Source organism: Cavia porcellus, unplaced genomic scaffold (assembly GCF_034190915.1).
Source record: "Cavia porcellus strain 051 isolate PalLab524CR breed Dunkin Hartley unplaced genomic scaffold, mCavPor4.1 scaffold_5, whole genome shotgun sequence".
NCBI classification, from domain to species: Eukaryota; Metazoa; Chordata; class Mammalia; order Rodentia; family Caviidae; genus Cavia; species Cavia porcellus.
Window position 1 is genome coordinate 36,506,658 of NW_026947488.1, and position 22,195 is coordinate 36,528,852.

A 22,195-nucleotide genomic window follows, 5' to 3' on the forward strand; every position below is an offset into this window, starting at 1 on the left:
TCCACATACAACAGAAGGGACACAAAGAAGTTTAGCATATGCTCCTCCCTTCTTTGTTCTTGTTGCTTTTGCTGTCATGAACTGTTGCCCCAGTGCCACACTACCATACCTTGGAGCTAGTGTACTATGGACTAAAACCTCAACAAACTGTGAGCTAAATAAACCCCTCCTTCCTTCATTTCGGGTGTCAGATATTTTATTCCTTCCAAGGGAGGAAGTCACTGTAAATTTACAGGAAGTTACAAAAATAAAAGCAAAAAAACAAAGGTCACCTGTATATTTTTTTTAACTTGGATTCACCTGCTACCATTTTACACCCAACACACACACACACACACACACACACACACACAGTTTTCCTTCTAACCCATCTGAGAGAGTCATATGCACCATGGCAACTCACTCCCAATGCTTCTGGGCACTTCTAAAGCATGGAGGCCTTTATTACATCAGCAGGGCACAGCCTGCACCTGGAGCCCATTAGAACAGCACCAAGTCTGTTTATGGTCCCTAGAGGATTCAAGTAGATGGTAGAGACACAAGGAAATTCCCCAGAGACTCATATCTAAATAAACTGTGGAGGGGGCTGGGGTATAGCTCAGTAGAATGTCACCTACCTGGCAGGTGCGAAGTCCTGAGCTTGATTCCTGGTTCCAGAATAAATAAATTAACTTACTAGATCAAAATGGAAGTCACAAGAGAATATTTTGACAGTATTGTGCCTACCAAGTCTTTTTTTTTTTTGGTACCGGGGATGGAACTCATGACCTCGAGTTTGCCAGGCAAGCACTTATACGCTGAGCTAAATCCCCGGCACCTTTGACAGTATTGTGAATTCTACAATGTTAAGCAATTAAATAGCCAGATGCAGTGTGGTGGTGCATGCTTGTAATCCCAGCAATCAGCTGAGGCAGGACCACCCAGAGTTTGAGGCCAGCCTGAGTGACGTAGTGAATTCAAGGTCAATACATAGCAAGACTCTGTCTGAAAAAAACAAATGATAATGCCTAACTCTGGCAGTTTTGAGGTGAGGCCCCCCCAATACATTTGTGATGATACTGGCAACAACAGAAGAGGATGAAAATGATCCCATCTTCTGACCTAAGAGTTCCACTTTTGGGGATCTATCCAGAAAATAAAACAGAATGCTGTCCACAGTGAAAATTTTATAACAGTGGGTTTGGTGGTACACACCTATAGTCTCAGCACTCAGAAGGCTGAGGCAGGAGAATCGCCATGAGTTTGAGGCCAGCCTGGCTACAAAGAAAGACCCTGTCCCAGAAGAAACGTCACTACATTCTGGATCAGAGCTGAGCATGGGTGGTGCAGCCCTGGGTCAGCGCCAGGCATGATGGGGGCCGCGGTTGCACCATCCTCAGTCTACACATGAATGAAAGTGTTCAGACCTTACAAACATGAACCTAGGAGTTGGGGAGCACAGGCACAGCCTCACATCCAGGGGGTGAAGACTCTCAAGACACTTGTAGCAACCAAGTCAACCTCCATGGGCACGGTTGCTGGCTCGCTGCTGGGCTCTGGATTTTATTTTTTGGCTCGAACAAAAACTAAAAAGCCGAAAACCTGGAAGAAGGGAGAGGGAGAAACAAAGAGCCAGGGGATGGCACACGAGGGACACGGGGCCCAGGCTGTTGCCAGTGCCAGGGTGACCCTCACCTGCCAGCCATATGGCTGTGCTTCTACTCAGGGTGCAGGCCTCCACTGACCCTGCACTCACACCAGTGTGGACTGTACTTCTAGAAGTAACAGACTTCTAGAAATGCTCCTAGGGTACACACCTCCCCTGCCCTGGCACTGCGATGCAGGTCCTCAGATAGGGCCACCCTGGCCTCCACCTGCTCTCCTGGGAAAGCAGAAGCCCACTTGGCCGCTCGGCTCCCAAGATGGCTTCCAACACAGGGAGAAGGAACCCTTGGGTCCTCACCAAGGCCAAGTTAAGAATGCAGACAGGGAAAGCAACATGGACATTTATTCTTTCAGGCTGTGACCAAGGTCAGCAAAAGAGATACAGGACTCCAGGGTCCTGGAAGCCTCCAGGACTCAGTGACAACATAGCATCTATTAAGGACAGGTCAGCAGCCACTTCTGGACCCACCTGTTACTGGGGCAACTGGGTACCTCTTGGCCACCACTTTCACCCTGGATGGGAAAAGGTGGGCTCTGTCTGAGCGCCTGGGGATGGCAGCCACTTGCAGCAGCACCGCTGATGGAGGTGACATTTGGCTGGCGAAGCCACCCCAGAGAGGATGGAGTGATGGTGGTGAGGCCGCCCCACTGCTGCCTCAGGGGCTGCACCCATGGGGTACACTGGTCACTTGTGGGTTCTTATGCAGAGCTGTCCCCACACACGTATACAGGGAGCGCTGCATCAGCGCCGCAGCCGCAGGAAGAAGGCGTGCTTGCACTCGGTGCTCTCTAGTGGGTAGTACTTATCGTAGAAGTCCAGCACATACTCCTCGGTCTTGAACCCGAACTTCTGGTACAGCAGCATGGCAGGGTTGCTTGCAGAGACATGCAGGGTCACGTCCTTGCCCATGCAGGTCTGCAGGGGAGGGCGAGCACATGAGTGAGCCAGAGCAGCCCTTCCCCAGCAGGAACTTGGTGTACACACAGGGAGACCTAGCGCCTCTCAAGCCACAGGACGCTTTGCTGTGATCTATGCGTCCTGAGACCTGGGCATCGCTCCCCCGTCTAAGGCAAAGGACCAAGAGGCACGTTTAGTCAATTTCACTGTTTGACTGTAATTCAATCGCACTCTACCTGAGGCCTCTAAGTCATCAGGGTTCTGGCGCAGGTCACTGACAGGGTCCTTTCTCCACCCCCTCCCACCCAAAGGCATTTGTGCTCTAGGATGAAAGACAGAATACCAGCCTATACCAGGATCACCACCCACCAGCCTGGGCTCCATAGCAAGCTCAAGGCCAACCTGAACTAGACAGCAGCACCCTGTTACGGTTTGTGTCTGGATGTCCCCCTAAAACCTCACGTAGTCACAGGAGGCAGGCTTTGCGGAGGTGGCTAAGCTTAGAGTTTGTGACTGATTCACAGCCCAATGCTGGGAGTAACGGTGTGAGGGCTGCTTTAGGGCAGGTGGCCTGTGTACAATATAAGGGATGGAAAGAGGCTCTCCCTTCCCTCTCCTCTGGTTGCTTTCGCTGTCTTCCTCTGCCATGACCTGCTGTCCCTCTGCTGTAACACTCTGCCTTGGAGCCAGCTGATTATGGAGTGAAACCTTCAAAAAAACTGTAAGCTACATAGACCTTGCCTTCCTTCATTTTGGGCGTCAAGTATTTGGTCTCACTAATGAGAAAAGTAACTAAGACAGACACTGTCTCAAAAAAACAAAATAAATAAACAAAATAAAGTGAATCTTGCCCACCTCAGGACTCTACAGAATCCTCCATAGCTATCAGCTCCTAAGTCAAAGTTTCCAGAAAAGTTCTAGGGAGCAAATTTCCCCACACTGTTTTACATTAGTAACAAACACACAGCATGTTTTCTCCACAGGTGAAAGGCAGAGGTTGAAGGACAAGCTCGGTCTTAGAACTCAGCCTCAGCAAGGTCACACCTACACTCATGAAGGTGAAAACAGGAACCCAGCTCAGCTCAGCTCTGAGTGGCAGACTGGGGCCACAGTGGGCAGCAGGCCCAGCGCACCCCTGTCAGCATCGTGGAACACAGGTGTTCTGGAACTGCTCTCCCTGCACCCTGGGCCGAACAGCAACCTCACCATGGGGTTGGAGCCCCACAGTGTTGACCACTGCCCCCCTTTTTGCCCCCAGGCTCTACCCTGCCAATGCTTGGAAGGACTAGCTAGGCCTCTTGGCCTCCTTTAAGCCCCCAGGCGCCCCAAGAGGTAAGTGCACAGCCCATGCGAAGGCACGTGCGAAGCCAACTCGCCTGGATCAGGTGATAGATCATGAAGGTTGCAATGCCTGCTCTTCTCCATTCGGGGTGGACGAGCAGGAACGAAATGTAAGCTTCATTGTACTTCACGTCGGGAACCATGAAGCCAAAGGCGATGATGACTTTCTTATAGAGGACCACCACGCTGAAGTCAGGGTACTGTAGGCACTCGGACAGGTCAATGCCTGAGAGAAGGGAGGACAGAGATGGAGGCTTGCTCTCTCCAGGACTCAGCAAGGCCAAGTCTGCACTTAGAGCAAAAAAATCCCCAAACCGATGCTGCCATAAATTCCACAAAGATATTGCCACAGACACCACACACTCAACTCATCACAAGAACTTCAGGAAATATCATAGTCAGCAGCCTCTTCCAAGCACATGCCTTGGCAAGAGAGGCAGGGCTGCAAGGCAGCAGTGCACTTGGGGCCTCTGGCCTCTCCACTGCATGTGACAGGGCCACTGAGAATGTCTTGGGGCGTCGTGCCTGCACACCCCGCCACAGACAGTGCAGAAGGCCCTCAGCAGGAAGCCCCTAGCTCACAACAGAGCAGCGACAAAAACACATCCTGGTGAAAAGCAAGAAATATGCTGGGCAAAAAGGCAGAGGTCACAGGTGTTCCCAGAATCCCACTCTGGGCCCCAGAACCAGTCAGTCCAGAGGAGAATGTCCAGCTGCTACCACTCTGCCATCACACAACTACAGATAGATGGCATGATGCGCCTCTGCGGGGCTCACCCTGGACGTCTGAGGAAGAGAGCTATTCCTCCTCAGGTTCCTAAGCACCCAGCAGAAACCTGTTCTGCTCAGCACAAAACCTGTGCCTTTAGCTGATGGCCTGGGAGACAGCTAAAATAGCAAAGCCCACGGTCTTATCCTATCTGCAATCTGGGATCAGCGGATTTGCCTTTTTAAAAATGCCCTTGGGCTGTGCTGCCGATAGGGATCAGGAAAACACACAGAGCATATGGAGTTGTTAAGATACACCCCAGTGTCCGTACATGCCCAAGCTGCCAGTCTGTGCTCTGTGGTAGACACACATCACCTCATTCTTACACAAGGGCAGAAGCAGGGCAGGAGAACCTTTTATGCTGGAAGCAGGAACAACCGGGAAGAGGAACAACAAGGACGCTGTTTATTACTGTAACTCTGGGCTTCCTCTCCATCTCAGGATAGTGAGAATCATTTAATTTCACTATTTCTACGTCAGCAGAGACAAACTGCATGAAATCACAGGAGGAAGCTGGGTGTGGTGGGGCACACCTGTAATCCTAGCACTTGGGAGACTGAAGCAGGAAGACTGCTGTGAGTGCAAGGCCAGCCTGCGCTACAGAGCAAGACTGTCTCAAAAAGGAAAAAGGGGTCGAGGATAGAGGTCAGTGGCACAGCACCTGCCTGGTAAGTGCAAGATCCTGAGCTCGATTCCTGGTACCCTCCCCCTCCAAAAAAAATCCCATGAGGAAAGGTTGTAAGGATCGGTCACATGGCATACACTGATTTAAAAACTTCCAGGGTGAAGTCTACTAAAATCCATCTGCCTGGGTTTGAGGGAGAACATACCAGGCCAGAAAAATTCCTGGCACATGGAGTTGATTGTTGGGATGTGATTTGGCCGGACATAGCAGTAATCAAGGGGTGCATCAGGCTCAGGTGTCCAGTGAGGGTCACTTCTGTGCAGGTAGGAACGAATCTGGGATAGAAGCTGTAGCTTGGGTGGCTTTGTCTCATAGTCACGCCTACAGAACATAGAAAATAAACAAAGTCAAGAAAACCCCCAGGGTTATTTCCAGTTAGATGACTGAAATACACTTTGATATATCCGAAATCTTAAACTAATTTGCACCACTTTCTGTGGTAACTAGTGTGATTACAGTTAGAACACTTCTTTGGCACGAAACCTGAAATTCATGGGCCAAACCCCTCATTGCCCTCTGGGGGCGGCATGAGGCAAAGAAATGCAACAGCTCAAGGTTCGCTCCCCATGTTGGCGAGCTCACCACAGGTCTGTCAGGAAGCAGGGCTAAGTAGGGAGGACCAGGGCCCACAGACACTGGGCCTACGCCACAGTGCCAGCACCATGCACTGTGGGCCTCTCCAGGGAGTTCTGCTTCCAGTTTATTGCCTGGACCCATGCTTAGAGAGGTCCCAACGTCCAGGCCAGATACTGAGACACTGTTCCTGCTTTACTCCATTCCACAGAGTAATAAATATATACAACTTTAATATTTAAAACAAATGATAAATTATGATAATCACAAAGAAACATCAAGTTAACATGTTTTTGTATGTCTTTCAAAGGATCATCTTGTCTGTAACTGGGTTTGAGCACTAATGCCCCCACCAGCACATACCCTGGCTCTCTTGTCCTCCTGCAGGCACACCCTGACCAAGAATGGCCTCGCATTCTCTCTTCGTACCTGATGTAGGGCTTCAGGATCCGGGAAGTATAGGGGCTGACAATGCTCTGGTCCAAAGCCAAGTCCTCCGAGCCCACCAAGCGATACAAGAATTTGCTGGTCTGGTGCCGAAAGCCCTTTCTGGATGGCAAGGCCGTCTACTCAAGGAAACAGCGGTTACAGAAAGATCAGCTCCATATGGAAGTGACGCTTATCACCATTCTATGTAGCAGGAAGTAGGCCTTTTGGCCTTACCGGGACAATTCAAATTTTAATGCAAACCTTGCAGGCACCTTGACCTAAAGTGAGATATAGAAACCTATCCCTGGTTTTAAAAGTTTAAAGGCAAAATATTTTTTAAAACTCTAAAGTTATTTATAAATCCTGTCATTTCAATGAGTGAAACACAGGACTCGTGGCCTCTCCTGGCTCCTGTTGGCCATGTCAGGCACCTTCCACCGCTTGCTAATAGCCACCGACACCAGGCCTAAGGAGCTCACAGCCCAGGTCCCACTACAGGACCACCTTGTTATCCTGAGAGCAGGAGCAACTACAGCTGTCCGTGTGTCTGGATTTTTAAAAATACTTTTCATCAATAAGAGTCACACAGAGGTGGCTGTTGGTAGGGACTATACCTGGGGCTGTAGCTGTGCACTAACAGAATGTGTACATAATATCAGCGTTTTATAGCAGAGGGTGCAGACAGGAGATGAAGAGGCGCATTCATGCAGTCATTCAGTGCCAAGAGGTAAATGATGTTTACAAACCCGAGTTCTTTTTGTAGAATCAGTTTGCTCTTAGCTTAGAAAATAACTTTGTTGAAAGAAGAGCAAGATTTCTTCCTTTGTTCTCATACTTTCTCAACCTGGACACCAACATTTTCAAAGGCCAACCCTGAAATCCTTCCAGGGCTTAGAGCTTCAAAGTAATAGTTAAAACAGTGGTGAAGGTTTCCAAACACACCCACAAAGGATGCCTCCCAGCCCTAGAGGAGGGAGCGGCTCCCCAGGTCCAGGGCAGAGAGGATCTCTCCACCTCAGGAGTCTGGATGGCTTTGTGAACGGCTGTGACCCATCAGAGAAACCAGCAGGAGCAATGGCCTGGGACAGGAGCCACTGGCATCCAAGACCCAAGAGACCCAGCTGTGGCCAGTCTGCCACAGCTGCTGAGGAAACTGTAAACTCACCAAGCTCCAGGTGGTTCCTGACATAGCACAGGACACTGGAAGCCCAGCCACAAACCACAGGGCCACAGAATATGCTCAGCACCTGCTTAGTCTCTCCATGAGACCTCTGGGCCCATGCTTGTCCCCTGCACTAAGCTATCCTTCCCTCTGCCTGGCCACCACTGTGGCTGCCTGCTGTCCATCTCTGCACCATCACCTCACATGACCACAGAGGCATGCATTCGTGCTGGGCGTGGGGGGTGTACCTGGAACCTCAACATTTGGAAGGCTGAGGCAGGAGGATCACTGTAAGTTGGAGGCCAGCCTGGGTTACACATACGTAATAAGACCCTATATCAAAATTCCAAAATTAATAACAAAATACAAACTTACACACATCTGTTCCACAGGCCCTGACACCTCTGCAGCTCCTCTGGAGCTTGCTGGGTCCTGCAGGACCAGGTGCTGCCACCCCCTTTCTCTGCCATCCCCGTGTCCTCACCACACCAGCCTCATTGTTCCTGGCTGACTCCTGGCTGTCTCAGTTAAAAGCAGCCCTCAGAGCATCCAGCTGCCCAGCCTAGCCCCATTAGGCCGGGAGACCTGGGGCACAGTGAGCTATCACTGCTACCTCCCTCCCTAGGTGTCAGCGCCAGGGGCACAAGGATCCTACCAAGCAGAGTGCTTGATACGGACTAAGGAGCCAATCTACACTCGCTGAATAACAAGTTGATGGGGACAAACTAAAGGCAGGAGCCTGGGTCCTGACATGGTGGAGGAGAGGGCAGCCAGGCTCCTTCCTGGACCTGCTGGGAAGCTGGGATGCAATATGGAGAAGCGGCACTTCTCTGGGGAAGCAAGAGTTGATGTAGCTGCTGAGTGGATGCCAGAGGCAACATGAGCGCAGGTGAGGGGACACCACTGCGACAGCTGAGCCATCACTGGCAGTGACAGAGCCTCTGGGAGAAAAGGCCATGCCAGAGCCAGCAGTCACAGTGACACAGGAGGCAGTGGCCCACACCCCTGCGTCTTACCAGGAGGGGCTCCGACAGGCGAAGGAAGACCAAGGGGCAGAGCAGGGTGCACTCCCAGGAAAAATCAAGACACATAAATGAGCGCAAGGGAAAAAATGGTGCCCACATAAACTCTGGTCCAGGAAGGCAGGATGATCCACCGAACAGACAAGAATGCTCAAAGGCAGGACACACAGCCCTCAGGGAAGCTCTGACCCCAACTGCTGGATGACTGCACTACACACCAATGGTGCTATCACCAGAGAGAGTGATACAGGGGGCACAGGCACCAGAGCCCCACAATGTGCTGCGGTGGGCACAGCCTGGCTGGCTTTCTGGGTGTTTACCAGCAGGACCCTGACTCAGGAAGCCCCTTCCCCAGCTAAAGCAGCATCACTCCCAATGGTCACAGACAAGAGACAATGCGCATTCACCTAACAGGGACTGTGTGTGCTGAGGAGGGTTACTGGGTCACACTTGGTGTGCTTGTGGAGTCACAAGCACAAACAGCAGGGCAGCACCATGAAGTGAGCTGCAACATGGGCGGATGCTGCTATCTTCATGCCTTGGGGAATATGTGGACCAGAAAAGACCTTGAGTCATTGATGCACAAGGCCAGGGGAGACAGGCCTGAGAGGGAGGTGAGCGGGTGGTCCGATGGGCTCAGGCTTCCAAGTTAGGAAGCCCTGAGTAGTGTGGATGCTGCTCTGATACTTGAGGGGCCGCTAAGCTGTAAGCTTTCAGGGGTGAATTATTTGGTAAATGAATTGCATCCCAGTGAGAAAACACCTGACAAACAGGCCCCAGGGTCAGGAGAAAGCTGGGCAGGAAGGAGTTGGGGGCGTCTCTTCCTCATGACTGAACGCTACATACTCAGTGTTGGGGACGGAAACTAAGTGTGCAGCAGCTGTGAGGGAGGCTAAGGGCTTCCTGGGAAAGCCAAAGGCAACACTGGCTAGAACAAAGGACGGCAGTGAGCACAGTATGAACCCCGAAGGAGAGGTAGAAGGTACAGAGGGGTTAGTATGTTTAAGAGAATGCAACGAGGGTATCTGGGATTCAAGCAGCACATCTGAGGATGCCTGGTTTCCAGTCTGGATGCAAGGAGTCACTCTGTCCTAGCTAGCACAACCGGAACAGCTGGGCGTGATGGCACATGCCTGTAATCCTAGAACTCGGGAGGCTGAGGTAGGGGGATCACCATGAGTTCAAGGCCAGCCTGGGATGCATAGTGAGTTTCAAGGCCAGCCTGCATTATATAGCAAGACCCTGCCTCAAAAAACCAAAACAATAAAAAAGCTGAACAAACTGCAAAAGGCTATCTTCCAGACCTGGACCAGAGTGGAGGGACAGAGAGGATAGAGAGAAAGGTGACCCACTGGAGGACCAGTGGAACCAGTTCCCACCTAGTCCCAGAGCACTTCCATCTTTGGTCGGGGGAAGCAGGGTGCCAGAGCCCTGGCAGGCAGCCTCATACCCTTCCCTGGGCTCCCTTCCCAGCCAGGGCTCCTTCCCCTCCTCCACCCCACACCCCCAACCCCCCAGTCTTCCCAGCAGGGCAGGAGACAAAAGGCTCAGGTAGGACGGAGCACTTTCCAGTCCTCCAGAAAAGCTTCCCTAGTGCTGTTGTCTTCAGGGACAGGAGCCCCACCCCAGCCCACTGTCACTCTCCAAGTCACTCTCCCACCTGGGCTGAAGGGAGACAGAGTGATAGGCTCCCAGGTCCCAGGACTAAGCACCCAGCCCCACATGACCCAGCCCATCGCACCACAGCAACAGAGGGCAACAGAGGGCAAGGGAGCTGGGCTGAGGCAGACGGTGTGGCCTCTCCCTGCCCACGCGATACCTTCTTTGGGGTACGCAGCGCTTTCAGCTCCTCCTAAGGAACCATTTCACGCCTCTTTTTTAAAAATCAGTTTGAGGAAACAGAACAAGTCTCAGAAGGATGCCTTGACTCAGAGATGTTGAGACCACTAGGCGGGAATTTAAAATAACTGTGACTCATATGTTAAGCATGCAATGGGCAAAGGAGACGATGGGCAAAAAGACAAAACACACACACACACACAAAACAATAGGCATTTTTTTTTCTTTTCTTTTGGTTTTTTGAGACAGTCTTAGTTCATACTGAGTCCAAGGCCAGCCTGCACTACAAAGCAAAATCCTGTCTCAAAAAAGAAAGAAAAGGAATCAATTAAACAAATCACCAAAGGATAGCTTAAAACTCACACATATCCAAAAGCAAAAAAAAAAAAAAGAAGCACTAAGCCTTGAGTTAAGGAAACAAGGAGGAAAATGACAGAGCAGAGGGCGCTTCCCTCCCCAGGATACTGAAGTCCCCAGGAGTAGATGGCGGTGCACCTGCCCAGGACCTAAGCCCTGCCTGCCACGCACCCCAGATCATGACTAAGGCACTGCTAAGGCCTGCTCGGCAGGCTGGGCTTCTCAGGACTTGCCACGTGGTCTCCAGGGCACAGAGCCGAGGCATCAGTGTAGGGGCAGTGCGGGGGCCCCCATTGTGCAGTGTGCCATGCCCTCTTTCAATGTTGGAATAAAGAATTTTAAAAGGGAACTTTGTTACTGCTACACGTGAATCATCTTACATACTTTACATGCAGCCCAAGGCAATTCCTCTGCAACATGGCCCAGTAAGCCAAAGGCTGGTCAGCTGTGGCTTAGAGAATAAGAAAAAGCCCGCACACGTTCACAGCTTCCCTCAGTACATTTGATTTGTGGTTTTCTAGGTTATACCTGGAATGTCTAATATAAAGAAAACATTTAGCTATATTAAGAGGTATTTATACTCAACAGTTTGAAAACATATTCCTCCCAAAATTTTGATTTTTTTTCTTTTTTTTTTGTCTTTTTCCTTTTTATCGGTGCTGGTGATCGAACTCACGACTGCCTGCTTGCCAGGCAGGGGCTTATGCCGCTGAGCTAAATCCTCAGCCCCAAAATTTTGATTTTTTTGAGACATGGTTTTGCTATGCAATTTACCCTGGCCTCAAACTTGAAAGGATCCTCCCGCCTCAGCCTCCCAAAAGCTGGGACTACAGGTGTGGGCCATCATGCCCGGTTAAAACTGCTGATGACTTCAATACTCTCAGCATCACAGCATCCACTGTGCGATGCCCATCTCTCCACACAGCCCCCAACAGCTCACCTGGTAGCGGTCAAGGATTCTAAAATCCTGGCAGGTGGTCCGGTAGGTGGCCTGTCCAGCCGGGAGCCGGGACAGGCCCCCATCCTTAGCTCCATAGATTCCATCCACAAGCAGCAGGGCAGCGCTGACCATCTGGTCCAGGTCGAAGAGTGGCAGCCCCCGGTCCCGCTTGGCCTGCCGGACGAGGAGCTTGCGCTTCAGCCTGCGTGCCTCGGGTGTCATGGCCACAGCGCCGGGACAGGCCTCCAGCCGGCGCAGCAGCAGCTTCTCCTCATAGATGCTGGCGGGCATGCACCGGGGTCCCTGGGGCCGCGTGTCCTTCTGAAGGGGTGGCCTCCGCTTGTCCCGCACCCGGGGCTGCAGGGATGCGCTGGAGTCCGTGTCCTCACTGTCCAGATCGGCCCTGTCTGGCTTCTCCTCCTCACTGTCCACCTCCTGCTTGATGTGCTCGGGGGCTCGCACCTTCTTCCTGCCTGCGGACCCCTGGCCCAAAGCCACGGGCCCCAGGGATGGCGGCGGGTCCTCTACTCCAGGGTCAATGTCACCATCGCCATCCAGCTCGTCATCATCTGCACATGGCACAAGCAGTGTCACCAAGGCCCACAGATACCCCTGCCCTGGAAAGGCTGGCCGTGCCCCCTTACCATGGAACAATGCCTGCGGGGGCATAGCATCAGGAATCAGGTCGGCCTCCGACAGCAGGCTTGGTGTGGCTGAGTGCGATGCCGGTGTCCCAGGCGCAGAGAAGTCCAGCGAGGGAGATGGCGAGGGGCTGGTCAGCGGCGTGCGGTCTGAGGAGCTCAGCGATGCGAAGTCAATCACCTCGCCCCGCTCCAGGACCACATCCGGCCGGCGGGCCCGGCTTGCAAACTTGACTGGGGTGGATGCTGGGCTGCGGTCCAGAAAGCTGGCCGCTTCCTTCTGGGCCCGCCGGATGTCCTTGGCCTCCTGCGTGCGAGAGCGCTTCTCCTTCAGCTCCATGGCTGACTCCACAGGGTTCCGGCCAGCTCGCTTCCTGAGCCCCTCCACTGTGATGATGGGGTCCAGCACAGGCTTTGAGGCTGCCGCAAAAGCACAGGGGCAATGTCTTAGAACGCCATTCCCCCCAACTCTCTTCCCAGGAGTGCCACCATGTGTCACACCGGGCTCTGCATGAAGAAATATCCCCCAAACACCCTAAACTACAGGCTTAGACATCGCTTAAGAGAACAGTTATAGGGCTAGGGGAATAGCTGGGGGGCACAGTGTCTGCCTGACATGTGCAAGGTCCTGAGCCTGATTCCCTGCACCAAAAAAAGAACAAAACAGTTACAAAGCAAATTTAAACTTCTAACTACTGTTGTTTTTCACCTATTGGAATTGGTAAAACGAGAGGTTTCGCAGTGGCCATTGTGGTAGCACAGACCTATAATCCCAGCACAGGGCAGGTCTGTGAGTTCCAGACCACCCTGGGCTACACCTCGAGGTACTGTCTCAAAATATAAAAAACAAAAACCCAGCGTTTGAGAATGATGAGCAAGAGTATGGGGAAAGGAGTGTTCTCATGACTTGTTACTGTGGTAGACATTTTATTACAGCTTTCAAAAGGGTAACTTGGCAAAAATAATAAAAATTTTGACTGAATATGCTGTTGGATATGGCACAACTGCTTCCAGAAATTTACAATTTGCACATGCATACAAATTTGAATAATTCTAGCACTGCATAAAATAACAGAAAAGGGCATAAGAATCAAAGTGCCCATGAACATAGAATCATTTAATATGCTACCAAAAATCTATGTAATGGGTAGGGCATATCCAGATGGATTAGAATGGGAAGATGAACAGATACATGAGGAAAAATGGGGAATATTAAGAGATTTTTAAAATGTTTTTTCTAAAAAACAAAAATAACAACAACAAAAAACCACTTAAAATGCAACCATCTCTAAAGCATGCATAAGTGGCAACAGCGGCCCCTCTGTGGAGTAAACTCCAGGAGGGAACAGGAGCAGGGACTTTCAAATTTCCTGTTTCTGAGTTTTCCAGTTAAGTATTTTTAAAATGCACAAGCTTGCCAGGGCCGGTGGTGTATGTCTGTATTCCCAGCACTTTGGGGATGACACAGATTCTAGACAAGTTGCCCAGCCTAGACGAGGACTTTTGCTCCTCCTGTCTCAGCATCCCAGCTAGGTAGGATTACAGGCATGCACCACCTCGACCTACTGAAAACTTCTTAGGAAAAGCATCAGGTCAGTGTGAGAAAACATGCTTACTGCTGATTTTTTAAGAATGTAAAACAGGGGCTGGGGATTTAGCTCAGTGGCATAAGTACCTGCCTTGTAAGCAGGGAGTCGTGAGTTTGATCCCTGGTACTGAAAGTTAAAAAAAAAAAAGAATGTAAAACAGCATGATGGTTAGGCTGTAAGAATGAAAGTATTTCTATCTCTTAGAAGATAACTACTAATTGGGCTGGGGATTTAGCTCAGTGGCTTAAGTGTCTGCACCTACTTGGCATGTGCAAGGTTGTGAGTTTGATTCCCCACAACAAACAAACAAAAAAAGGTAACTACTGAAAAATATTTAAGAAAAAAGTAGCCACTGAGGAGGTTGAAGCAGGATACTACAAATTCAAGGCCTGTCGGAACAGTTTATGGAGACTTGGAATAATCTGAGGGTGAGGAGCGGTGCCAGGCTGGGGGAAGATCCAGGAATGGAGACAAGTGAGACGGCTATACCCGGGAACTCAACACATCATTCTCCCTGCCTCTGCACTGCATGTTTTAAATTTCCCTAACAGAGCTAGGCATGGTGGCTCACCCTGTAATCCCAGCACTTGAGAGACTGAAGGAGGAGGATTGCTTGGAGTTTGAGGCCAACCTGGGCTACATAATGAAGTCAAGGCCAGCCTGAACTGCACAATGAGACCTTGTCTCAAAAAATTAAACTAAATCAGCCAGTGTGGTGATGCACTCCTATAATCCCAGCACTCAGGAGGCTGAGGCAGGTGGATTGTTGCAAGTTCAAGACCAGCCTGGGTTACAAAAGTGAGCCCAAGGCCAGCCTGAACTGCATAGCGAGACCCTGTCTCAAAAAGACCAAAAAAAAAAAAAAAAAAAAAAATTCCATAGTAATTTTTTAAAAATCAGATTGAAAATCTTGGCTCTTTCAAATGCCAGAGGAAATTTATAAACTGGTAACTTGATTAGGAAATAACAAATATGTTTCACTTACTACTTAGGACAGCTCACAAGGCAAATATGTCCCCAAGACATTGCCGTCTGGGACCGGCTTGGGAGGGCAGACCCCAGCTCTGCACCCCCGCCCAGCACTTCAGGGTGCCCCACACTACCTCTGGCCTTCAGCGAGGAGCTGGACAGCTTCTCCCCTTCGGGCTTCAGAGTGGGTGGCTTGTTGTGCACCAGTCTCCACCAGCCCGGCTCCCCGAACTCCTGTGCCCCCGAGCGGAAGTACATGGGGCTCCCCACACTTAGGCAGCCGGCCACAGTGCTCCACCAGGTGGAGGTCTTCTTCCTGGAGCCCGAGAAAAGCAAGTGGCACTCAATCCACTCTGTGTGGACACATGAAGGGCCCAACACCCTCTCTGACAGCAGGCTGTGGATGGAAAGGACACAGTGGAGGGATCCTGGGGCAAGCCTGGGTCTGCCTGGCTTCAAATCTTGGCTCCACCTCAGTTTCTTCCTCTCAGAGGCTGGAAGAGGAAGTAATTCAGGCAAAGCACACACGGCATCCCAGCACTCTGCCTCCCTGCCTCCCTCCCGGGGCCCTCCCTCTCCCTGCCCAGGAAGCACAGCTCTCAAGAAACACAAAGAACCAGAAACCCAACTCCAAGACCGCACATTTGAGTTTTGGTTTGTTGTTTGTTTGTCCCTCTATGTAGCCCAGGCTGGCCTCAGACTCACAGCAATCCTCCTGCCTCAGCCTCGAGAATGGTGGAATTATAGGCGTGTACCACCATACCCAGCAGGATTGCAAATTAAAAACTGGTCTGAACAAGGAGACCCTGTCTCCAAAAAAAGAAGGAGAATGGGGCTAGGAACAAGGCTCAGGGGAGAATGGGCCTGGCAGGCCCAGGCCTCTAGTTTGGCTCCCCCAGACCAGGGGAAAACAAAAGACAGACAGACAGACACACAGACAGATGGCCTTCCAGAGGTAACGAGAACGGACAGACTCCAAGAGAGCAATCTAAATGGGTGCCGCCAGCAGCAGCCATTACCTTTTCTCCTCTGACCTCCTGTAATCTACTTTCAAGGACACAGTTCTGTGTCTTCAATGAATTGCTCACCCACCCGCCCCTAGGGCCACCCTACTTAATCACACTCTTGCTCAATTTTTAACACTCTCTTCAAAAACACCATGCCACGCCTTCCTCTGGAAGGAGAAAATTATAGAAGCTGGGTGTGGTGGCATACACCTGAAATCCCAGCAGTTAGAAGGCTGAGCCAGGCAGATTGCAGGGAATCCAAACCAAACCTGGGCTACATAGTGAGTTCAAAGACAGCCCGAATTATAGTAAGACTTTGTCTCCAAAAAAACAAAATTACAAAAACTCACAATTTTGTAATATAAACTTGCATTCTAATTTTTCATTTTTTTTTTTTCCTTTTTGAGACAGGGTCTCACTGTACAGTTCAGACTGGCCTTGAGTTCACTCTGTAGCCCAGGCTGGACTTGAACTTGCAAAGATGCTCCTGCCTCAGCCTCCCAAGTGCTGGAATTACAATGCATGCTCTTTTTTAACTCTTAGTTTTAAAAAACTTGAATTCTTTCTAGGTTTAGAAAGCCACATAATGAAATCCTGTCTCAAAATATAAAGCAAAACAACAACAGAAAGTAAGAAAGCTGGAATTCAAAACTTTCAGTGACTGCCCCAAGTGAAGCCAGTCTCCCGCCATGCAAGGAGGCTGCAGACTGTGCTACCTGCTGCCCAGCAGGAAGGCCCAGTGCTTCTCGATGAAGGCGCAGATGTCCTCTTTCCAACGGAAGTAGCCCTGCCGCCCGCTGCCTTCCAGGGACAAATTGTACATAGCCAACATGACGACCTGAAACACATATAGAATGGGGCAGTCTTGGGGGCGGAGCTCAGTCCCATCTGAGTACAGCGGGGAGGGGCCAGGGTGGGAAGGGGCCAGGGCGTGGGGGTGTGGGGTGTGGGTCCTTCCCCGCAGTGCCTGTGAGCCGCATTCTAGCATTCTACGCTCAGTTCTGTACAGTTTCCCTGTCACCTACAGAGGCCTGCTGGCGTCTGAGGACATTAGGACTGAAGGTGGACCAGGCCACCATCACAACACACACACTCACGGCTTATGCGGCCTATAGGATGGCGCCCACCCTTTCAGTCTGCTCAGGGTCTGAGCTTCACCCATGCACACAGGATGTGAGGCTGGGGCTCCAGCTCCCCACCTGAGCCAGCACCTCTACTCCTTACAGGTAAGGGTTCAGAGCCCTATGTGGAGAGATGACCTCCTGAAATAACACACAGTCTTGCTGCAAAAGACTCTTAAAAACAGAAAAACAACAAAGGAGATGTAAAGATCACTCAACATCCACCATGGAGAAAAAACATTTTCTGGGTGTGATGGTGCACGCCTACAATCCCAGCACTCTGGGAGGCGGAGGCAGGATTGCAAATTTGAGGCCAGCCTGTGTAATTCGGTGACTTAGCAAACTCTGTTTCAAAATGAATAAACACACAGTTGGGGATGTAGCTCCATGCAGAGGCCTTAGGTTCAATCCCTAGTTCCAGAAGGACAAGCAGAAGAAGAAAGCAGAGACAGGAGAAAGAAACAAAAACAGAAGGAAAAGCTGGGGTTTAGCTCAGTGGCATAAGTGCCTGCTTGGCAAATGCAAAGTCATGAGTTCAATCCCCTGTACAAAAAAAAAAAGGAATAAAATAACTTTTAGCATTTTGATAATTGTCTTTGCATACATTTCTTTCCATCTGCATTTACATAGTTTTTTGGGCTTTGTTTTGGGCACTGAAGCTGAACCTTTGCACTAACTATGACCCTAAACGTTTTGAACTTTTATCCTGAGATAGGGTCTCACCAAGTTGTCCAAGCTGGATCTGAACTTCTGACCCTCCTGCCTCCACTTCCAGATGCTGGGATCACAGGTGTGCACCACCATGCCCAACTTCAGAGGATAATTCTTAAAAAGCTCTTCTTCTTCCAAGGAGTACCCCGAAGCTTTAAAAGTCTGCTAGGCTGCAAGGAATGTCCCTGGCACCTGTGTCACCAGCATTCAATCCCAGCGACCCTTGGGAAGGGCTGTGTCTATGCCGCATGGGTCCATTTGCCCCCTTAACCAGGGAACACGATCGGCTCCATGATCAGAGTTCTCAAAAGCACTGCTCTGTTTGTATCAGGTCCACAGAGGCCAACAGACATGACCCAGTGTGGGTGAAGCTAAGGACAGGAGGAGAAGCCCAAAGCTGGACTGCGGCACACAGTTACACACATGGTTAAGTATACAGAACACGGCTGCCCAACTGCCCCCCGAGTAATGGTGCAGTTCATGTGTATCATACTCAATTTAAAGAACAAGTCATCGCTCTTTTTTTTTTTTGAGACAGAGTCTTGTTTCATAGTTCAGGCTGGCTTTGAACTCCTGCCTCAGCCTCCAAGACTGCCAGGGTTACAGGCATGTGCTTCCACACCTGACTCTACCTATATTTATTTACAAATCAAAAAAAGACTTCCTGTGTCTACCACTGACAGAACTCATGAGTGGCCTGATAAAGTACTGATAATTAAGATAACAATAGGGGTTGCTATAGCCACTACAATTTACAAAAAACATCAGAGTGGCCAGAACAGCAAATCTAAAATTTTTCTCTTAACTGTTTTTTTTTTTTTTTTTTAAGTCACTAACTTGAAATAAATCTCTCAACTGTTTATGTTCTTCAAAGCATGGTGCACTATGAGTACTCACCATGTACACAGGTGCTGGCTACAGGCACTCAGTGTGGCTGCAGAACAGCACCCAGGTCGGGGTCTCCCAGGCCCCTGCCAACATCAGCAAGAGCTGAGTGTGAGCCCCAGCACAAAACCCACAAAAACCAAGGGAGTCTGCATAACTCAGCTTTTTCAGGACTTTAAGACTATAGGATTGTTTTTCTTTTTTTTCTTTTTTTTATGGATTTCTTGACATGGTCTCACTGTGTATCCCAGGCTAGTCTGCCACTGGCAGTGATCTACCAGCCTCAGCTTCCATAGTGCAGGGATTATAGGTGTGGGCCACTAGGCCCAGCTCACATATAAATACTGATATAGTCGGGGATTTAGCTTAGCTGTATAAGCGCCTGCCTGGCAAGCTTAAGGTCGTGAGTTCAATTCCCGGTACTAAATAAATAAATACTGATATAAAAACAAAGCCAAAAATATTAATACAACCAAGAAGTCAGTGGGAAGCTGCTGCTGAGAGCACAGTTGGCTCAGACTTGTGTGGGCACCAGAGGCAGAAGTGGATTTAAGTATTCTCCAAGGAAAAAATACTCAAACATCTAAGTTGAAACAAAGCAGGCTGAGCTCCACATACTCTCACTCTCAACACATATTTGGCTCACATCTAGTTTCAGTGTGATGTTGTGTGGTTTATTCTAAAGTGGCTGCCAAAACATGTGAACTTCATTTCCTATTTGCTGTCCATGGCGGGTGAACACCTGTAATCCCAGCTTCTGGGAGGCTGAGGCAAAAAGGTCACATGTTCAATTTTGGCCTGGGCAATTAAAAAGAAAAATTAGAACTGGAGATGTAGCTCAGAGTGACAGCCCTGAGTTCAAACTCCAACATGGCAAAAATTAATTCACTAATTAAAATCAGAATTTGGCATTACATATTAACAAAGCATATGAGATTTCCAAGAATCTCAAACCCAGTTCACTGGGTTAGCAGTTGAGTACTTTTTCCAAAAACATATCTCCAAATATTCCATATTGTCTTTTCACTGTGAAATAAAGTCCCCAGTCAGGTGTGGTGGCACAGACTTGTAATCCCAGCACTCGGGAGGCTGAGGCAAGAGAATAGCCTTGAATTTGAGGCCAGCCTTGCCTATGCAGGGAGTTAACAACCACCCTGAAGTACATAGTGAGACCTCCGCTCTAACAAACGACAGTCAATCCAAAAGCTCCCACAGGCCCCTCCAACCTGAACCCCTCTGCTTACCTGCTGCCATGTCAGCTTCAGCCGCTCGTACTGCTCCTTGCCATCTGCAGAGCAGTCAGCACAAGTGAACCTGAAAAAGTTATCACCCTTAAGGTAACTGAGCTGTTCCCTCAGCTGACCTAGGAGAAAAACAGAAGTCACATCACAGGCGGCTCCAGAGTGGCTGCTACCCAAACGCTGCTGCTCAGCCCTTATAGGGCCATCCAGTGCACATGCCCAGGGACTCCTTTGTTCAGAGGCTGTGGCTCCACTAAGGCCAGACCTATAGGAGAATGGGGTGTCCCCACTGCTCTGTCCTGGGCCGACACAGGGGAAAACAAGCCACATTACACCCTGCGGTTTTCGGACACCTGGAACCACTGGGACAGGGACTCTGCTCCAGTGGAGCCTGGAGTGCCCGCACAGAACCACAGGGTCTAAGGGGAGCTTGGCAGTGGCCAGAAGCGAAAGGGGCAGAATGAAGGCCTAGGAGCTGGATACCCACCCCAAAGGAGGGAGACAGGAGAAGCAGGGGACATGGGTGAGTGGCAATCAATGGGGAGCAGGGTCCAAGGAGGGCGGGGTAGCCTTGGGGGCCAGAGAGATGTAGCTGCAGGGAATACACAGGGTGCGGAGACCCGGGCTGAGAGTGGCTTTGCATCTGTGTAGGGACAGAGGTCAGCAGGTACCAGGCCACACAGGGCAGGTGAACATTGACCCTGGGAGGATGGAGGGACAACCGCTGAGACTGGGCAGAACCTCTCACAGACTCAGGCACAGGCTACCCAGAAACAGGAAGCAGTCCATCCCATGCTTTCTGGGAAAACATTACTCTTTCTTTCTTTGGATTTTTTTTTTTTTTTGAGACAGGGTCTCATTCTGTGGTTCAGGCTGGCCTTGAACTCATGGAGATCCTCCTGCCTCCGCTGGAATTATAGGCATGCACCACTATGCCCAGCCTTAGTCTTACATTAGTCTTTTTTTTTTTTTTTTTTTTTTGTCTTTTTCGTTTTTATCGGTACCAGGGATCGAACTCACGACTGCCTGCTTGCAAGGCAGGCACTTATGCCGCTGAGCTAAATCCCCAGCCCCTCTTACATTAGTCTTACTAAATTAGTATTAATCTGATTAGTTGAACGCACTTCACCAAAAACGTCTACAGAAAACATCCCATTTCATACAGCTCTGTTCTCTCTGAGGAATCCTCTGGCACAAAGCACTTCCCATAGCCCTTGCTATTCTTGCCTGGAGAGAGCCTGAGCTGCTGGCGATCACATGGCGGCTGGCAAAGCAAGCTCGAGGGCTAAGCAGGGGTAGCTGGAAACTCCAGAGGGTGATTCTTGTCACCAGGTAAGGGAGGACACACACACCACACCACACCCCCCAACCCTGAGTGGGAAACAAGAGGGGCCCCCCAGGCAGGGCTTCAACATCTTTAAGCAAATTCCAACCCTGGCTCAACAGACTGTGGGATTTCCCACATGAGCTGAGTGGAGCAGGGGAATTTTTTTTTTTTTTCCTTTTGTCAGGGTCTCACTCTGCAGTTCAGGCTGGTCTTGAGCTCACTTTGTAGCCCAGGCTGGTCTTGAACTTACTACAATTCTCCTGCCTCAGCCTCCCAAGTGCTGGGATTACAGGCATGGGCCACCATGCCCAGCTCAAAATGCAGGAATCTTTAAGAGCTTTAATTCTAAACTGGGGCTAGAATTCGGCCCCCAATCTATAAAATACTCTTGCTAAGAAAAATGTGGTCGGGGCTGGGGATTTAGCTCAGCGGCATAAGTGCCTGCCTTGCAAGTGTACAGTCGTGAGTTCGATCCCCGGTTCCAAAAAAAAAATAAAAGAAAAATGCGGTTAATTCCTTAAGTAACACAGGATTTCGAATTTTCTAATTTTTATTGGGTTACCATCAGGAATGTTAATTTAACAATGGGATAGAGATTGACAATAATTTTTATCAGTACAAATGTATCTTATAGAAACTTGAATTTGATCAACTAAACTAACAATGAATATAAAGCCGACTGTTTCATTTGGGTCTAGTGGACACCCACGTTTCCTTTATGGCTGGAAGAGCAAACCTTCACCCAGGGACTGACAGAACAAAGGACTGAGAAGCTCCTTACTGGCTGGGATCCACTTTTGGCACTTGTCACAGAAGTAGGACAGCTGCTCCTCCAGCCACGACACGTCGCCCTCGTCGCTGTTGAGAGAGTCCCCGCTCTGGTCGTGTGACAAGTCCACAGAGGCCTGATCCTCTGACTCGACGATGAGGAGGGTCTCACCTTCCACCTCGCCCTCCTCTAGCCCTTCGGAGGTGGATGTCCTGGTGGCCTCGTCATCATGGCGGCTCAGCAGGCCGCTCAGGTGGACGCTGCTCTCCATCACAC

General features: G+C 50.1%; 1 protein-coding gene across 2 annotated transcripts; it reads right to left on the bottom strand.

Annotated features, from left to right (window-relative positions):
- Window positions 1-1,967: 1,967 nt before the first annotated feature.
- Window positions 1,968-22,194, bottom strand: Kat14 (lysine acetyltransferase 14). Of its 2 annotated transcripts, none has more exons than XM_003476507.5 (10): window positions 21,932-22,194; window positions 19,827-19,945; window positions 16,582-16,703; window positions 14,993-15,174; window positions 12,304-12,720; window positions 11,660-12,228; window positions 6,340-6,476; window positions 5,483-5,658; window positions 3,919-4,109; window positions 1,968-2,560 (listed from the first exon to the last, which is right to left on the bottom strand). In XM_003476507.5, the coding sequence occupies exons 1-10, from the start codon at window positions 22,188-22,190 to the stop codon at window positions 2,387-2,389; spliced, it is 2,346 nt and encodes a 781-aa protein (XP_003476555.1). In that variant the 5' UTR covers window positions 22,191-22,194; the 3' UTR covers window positions 1,968-2,386. The 2 variants fall into 2 exon arrangements, with proteins under 2 accessions (XP_003476555.1, XP_013015318.1); XM_013159864.2 differs by having other exon boundaries at window positions 19,827-19,896; window positions 21,932-22,070.
- Between the last annotated feature and the right edge of the window lies 1 nt (window position 22,195).

Excerpts from the sequence above, each read along its gene's own strand:
- Kat14 (XM_003476507.5), bottom strand. The coding sequence starts at position 22,190 with ATGGAGAGCAGCGTCCACCTGAGCGGCCTGCTGAGCCGCCATGATGAC. Across the intron at positions 12,229-12,303 it reads CCCGCAGGCATTGTTCCATG|ATGATGACGAGCTGGATGGC; the intron begins GTAAGGGGGCAC and ends TGCCATGTGCAG. Across the intron at positions 2,561-3,918 it reads TGATCTATCACCTGATCCAG|ACCTGCATGGGCAAGGACGT; the intron begins GCGAGTTGGCTT and ends CCTCCCCTGCAG.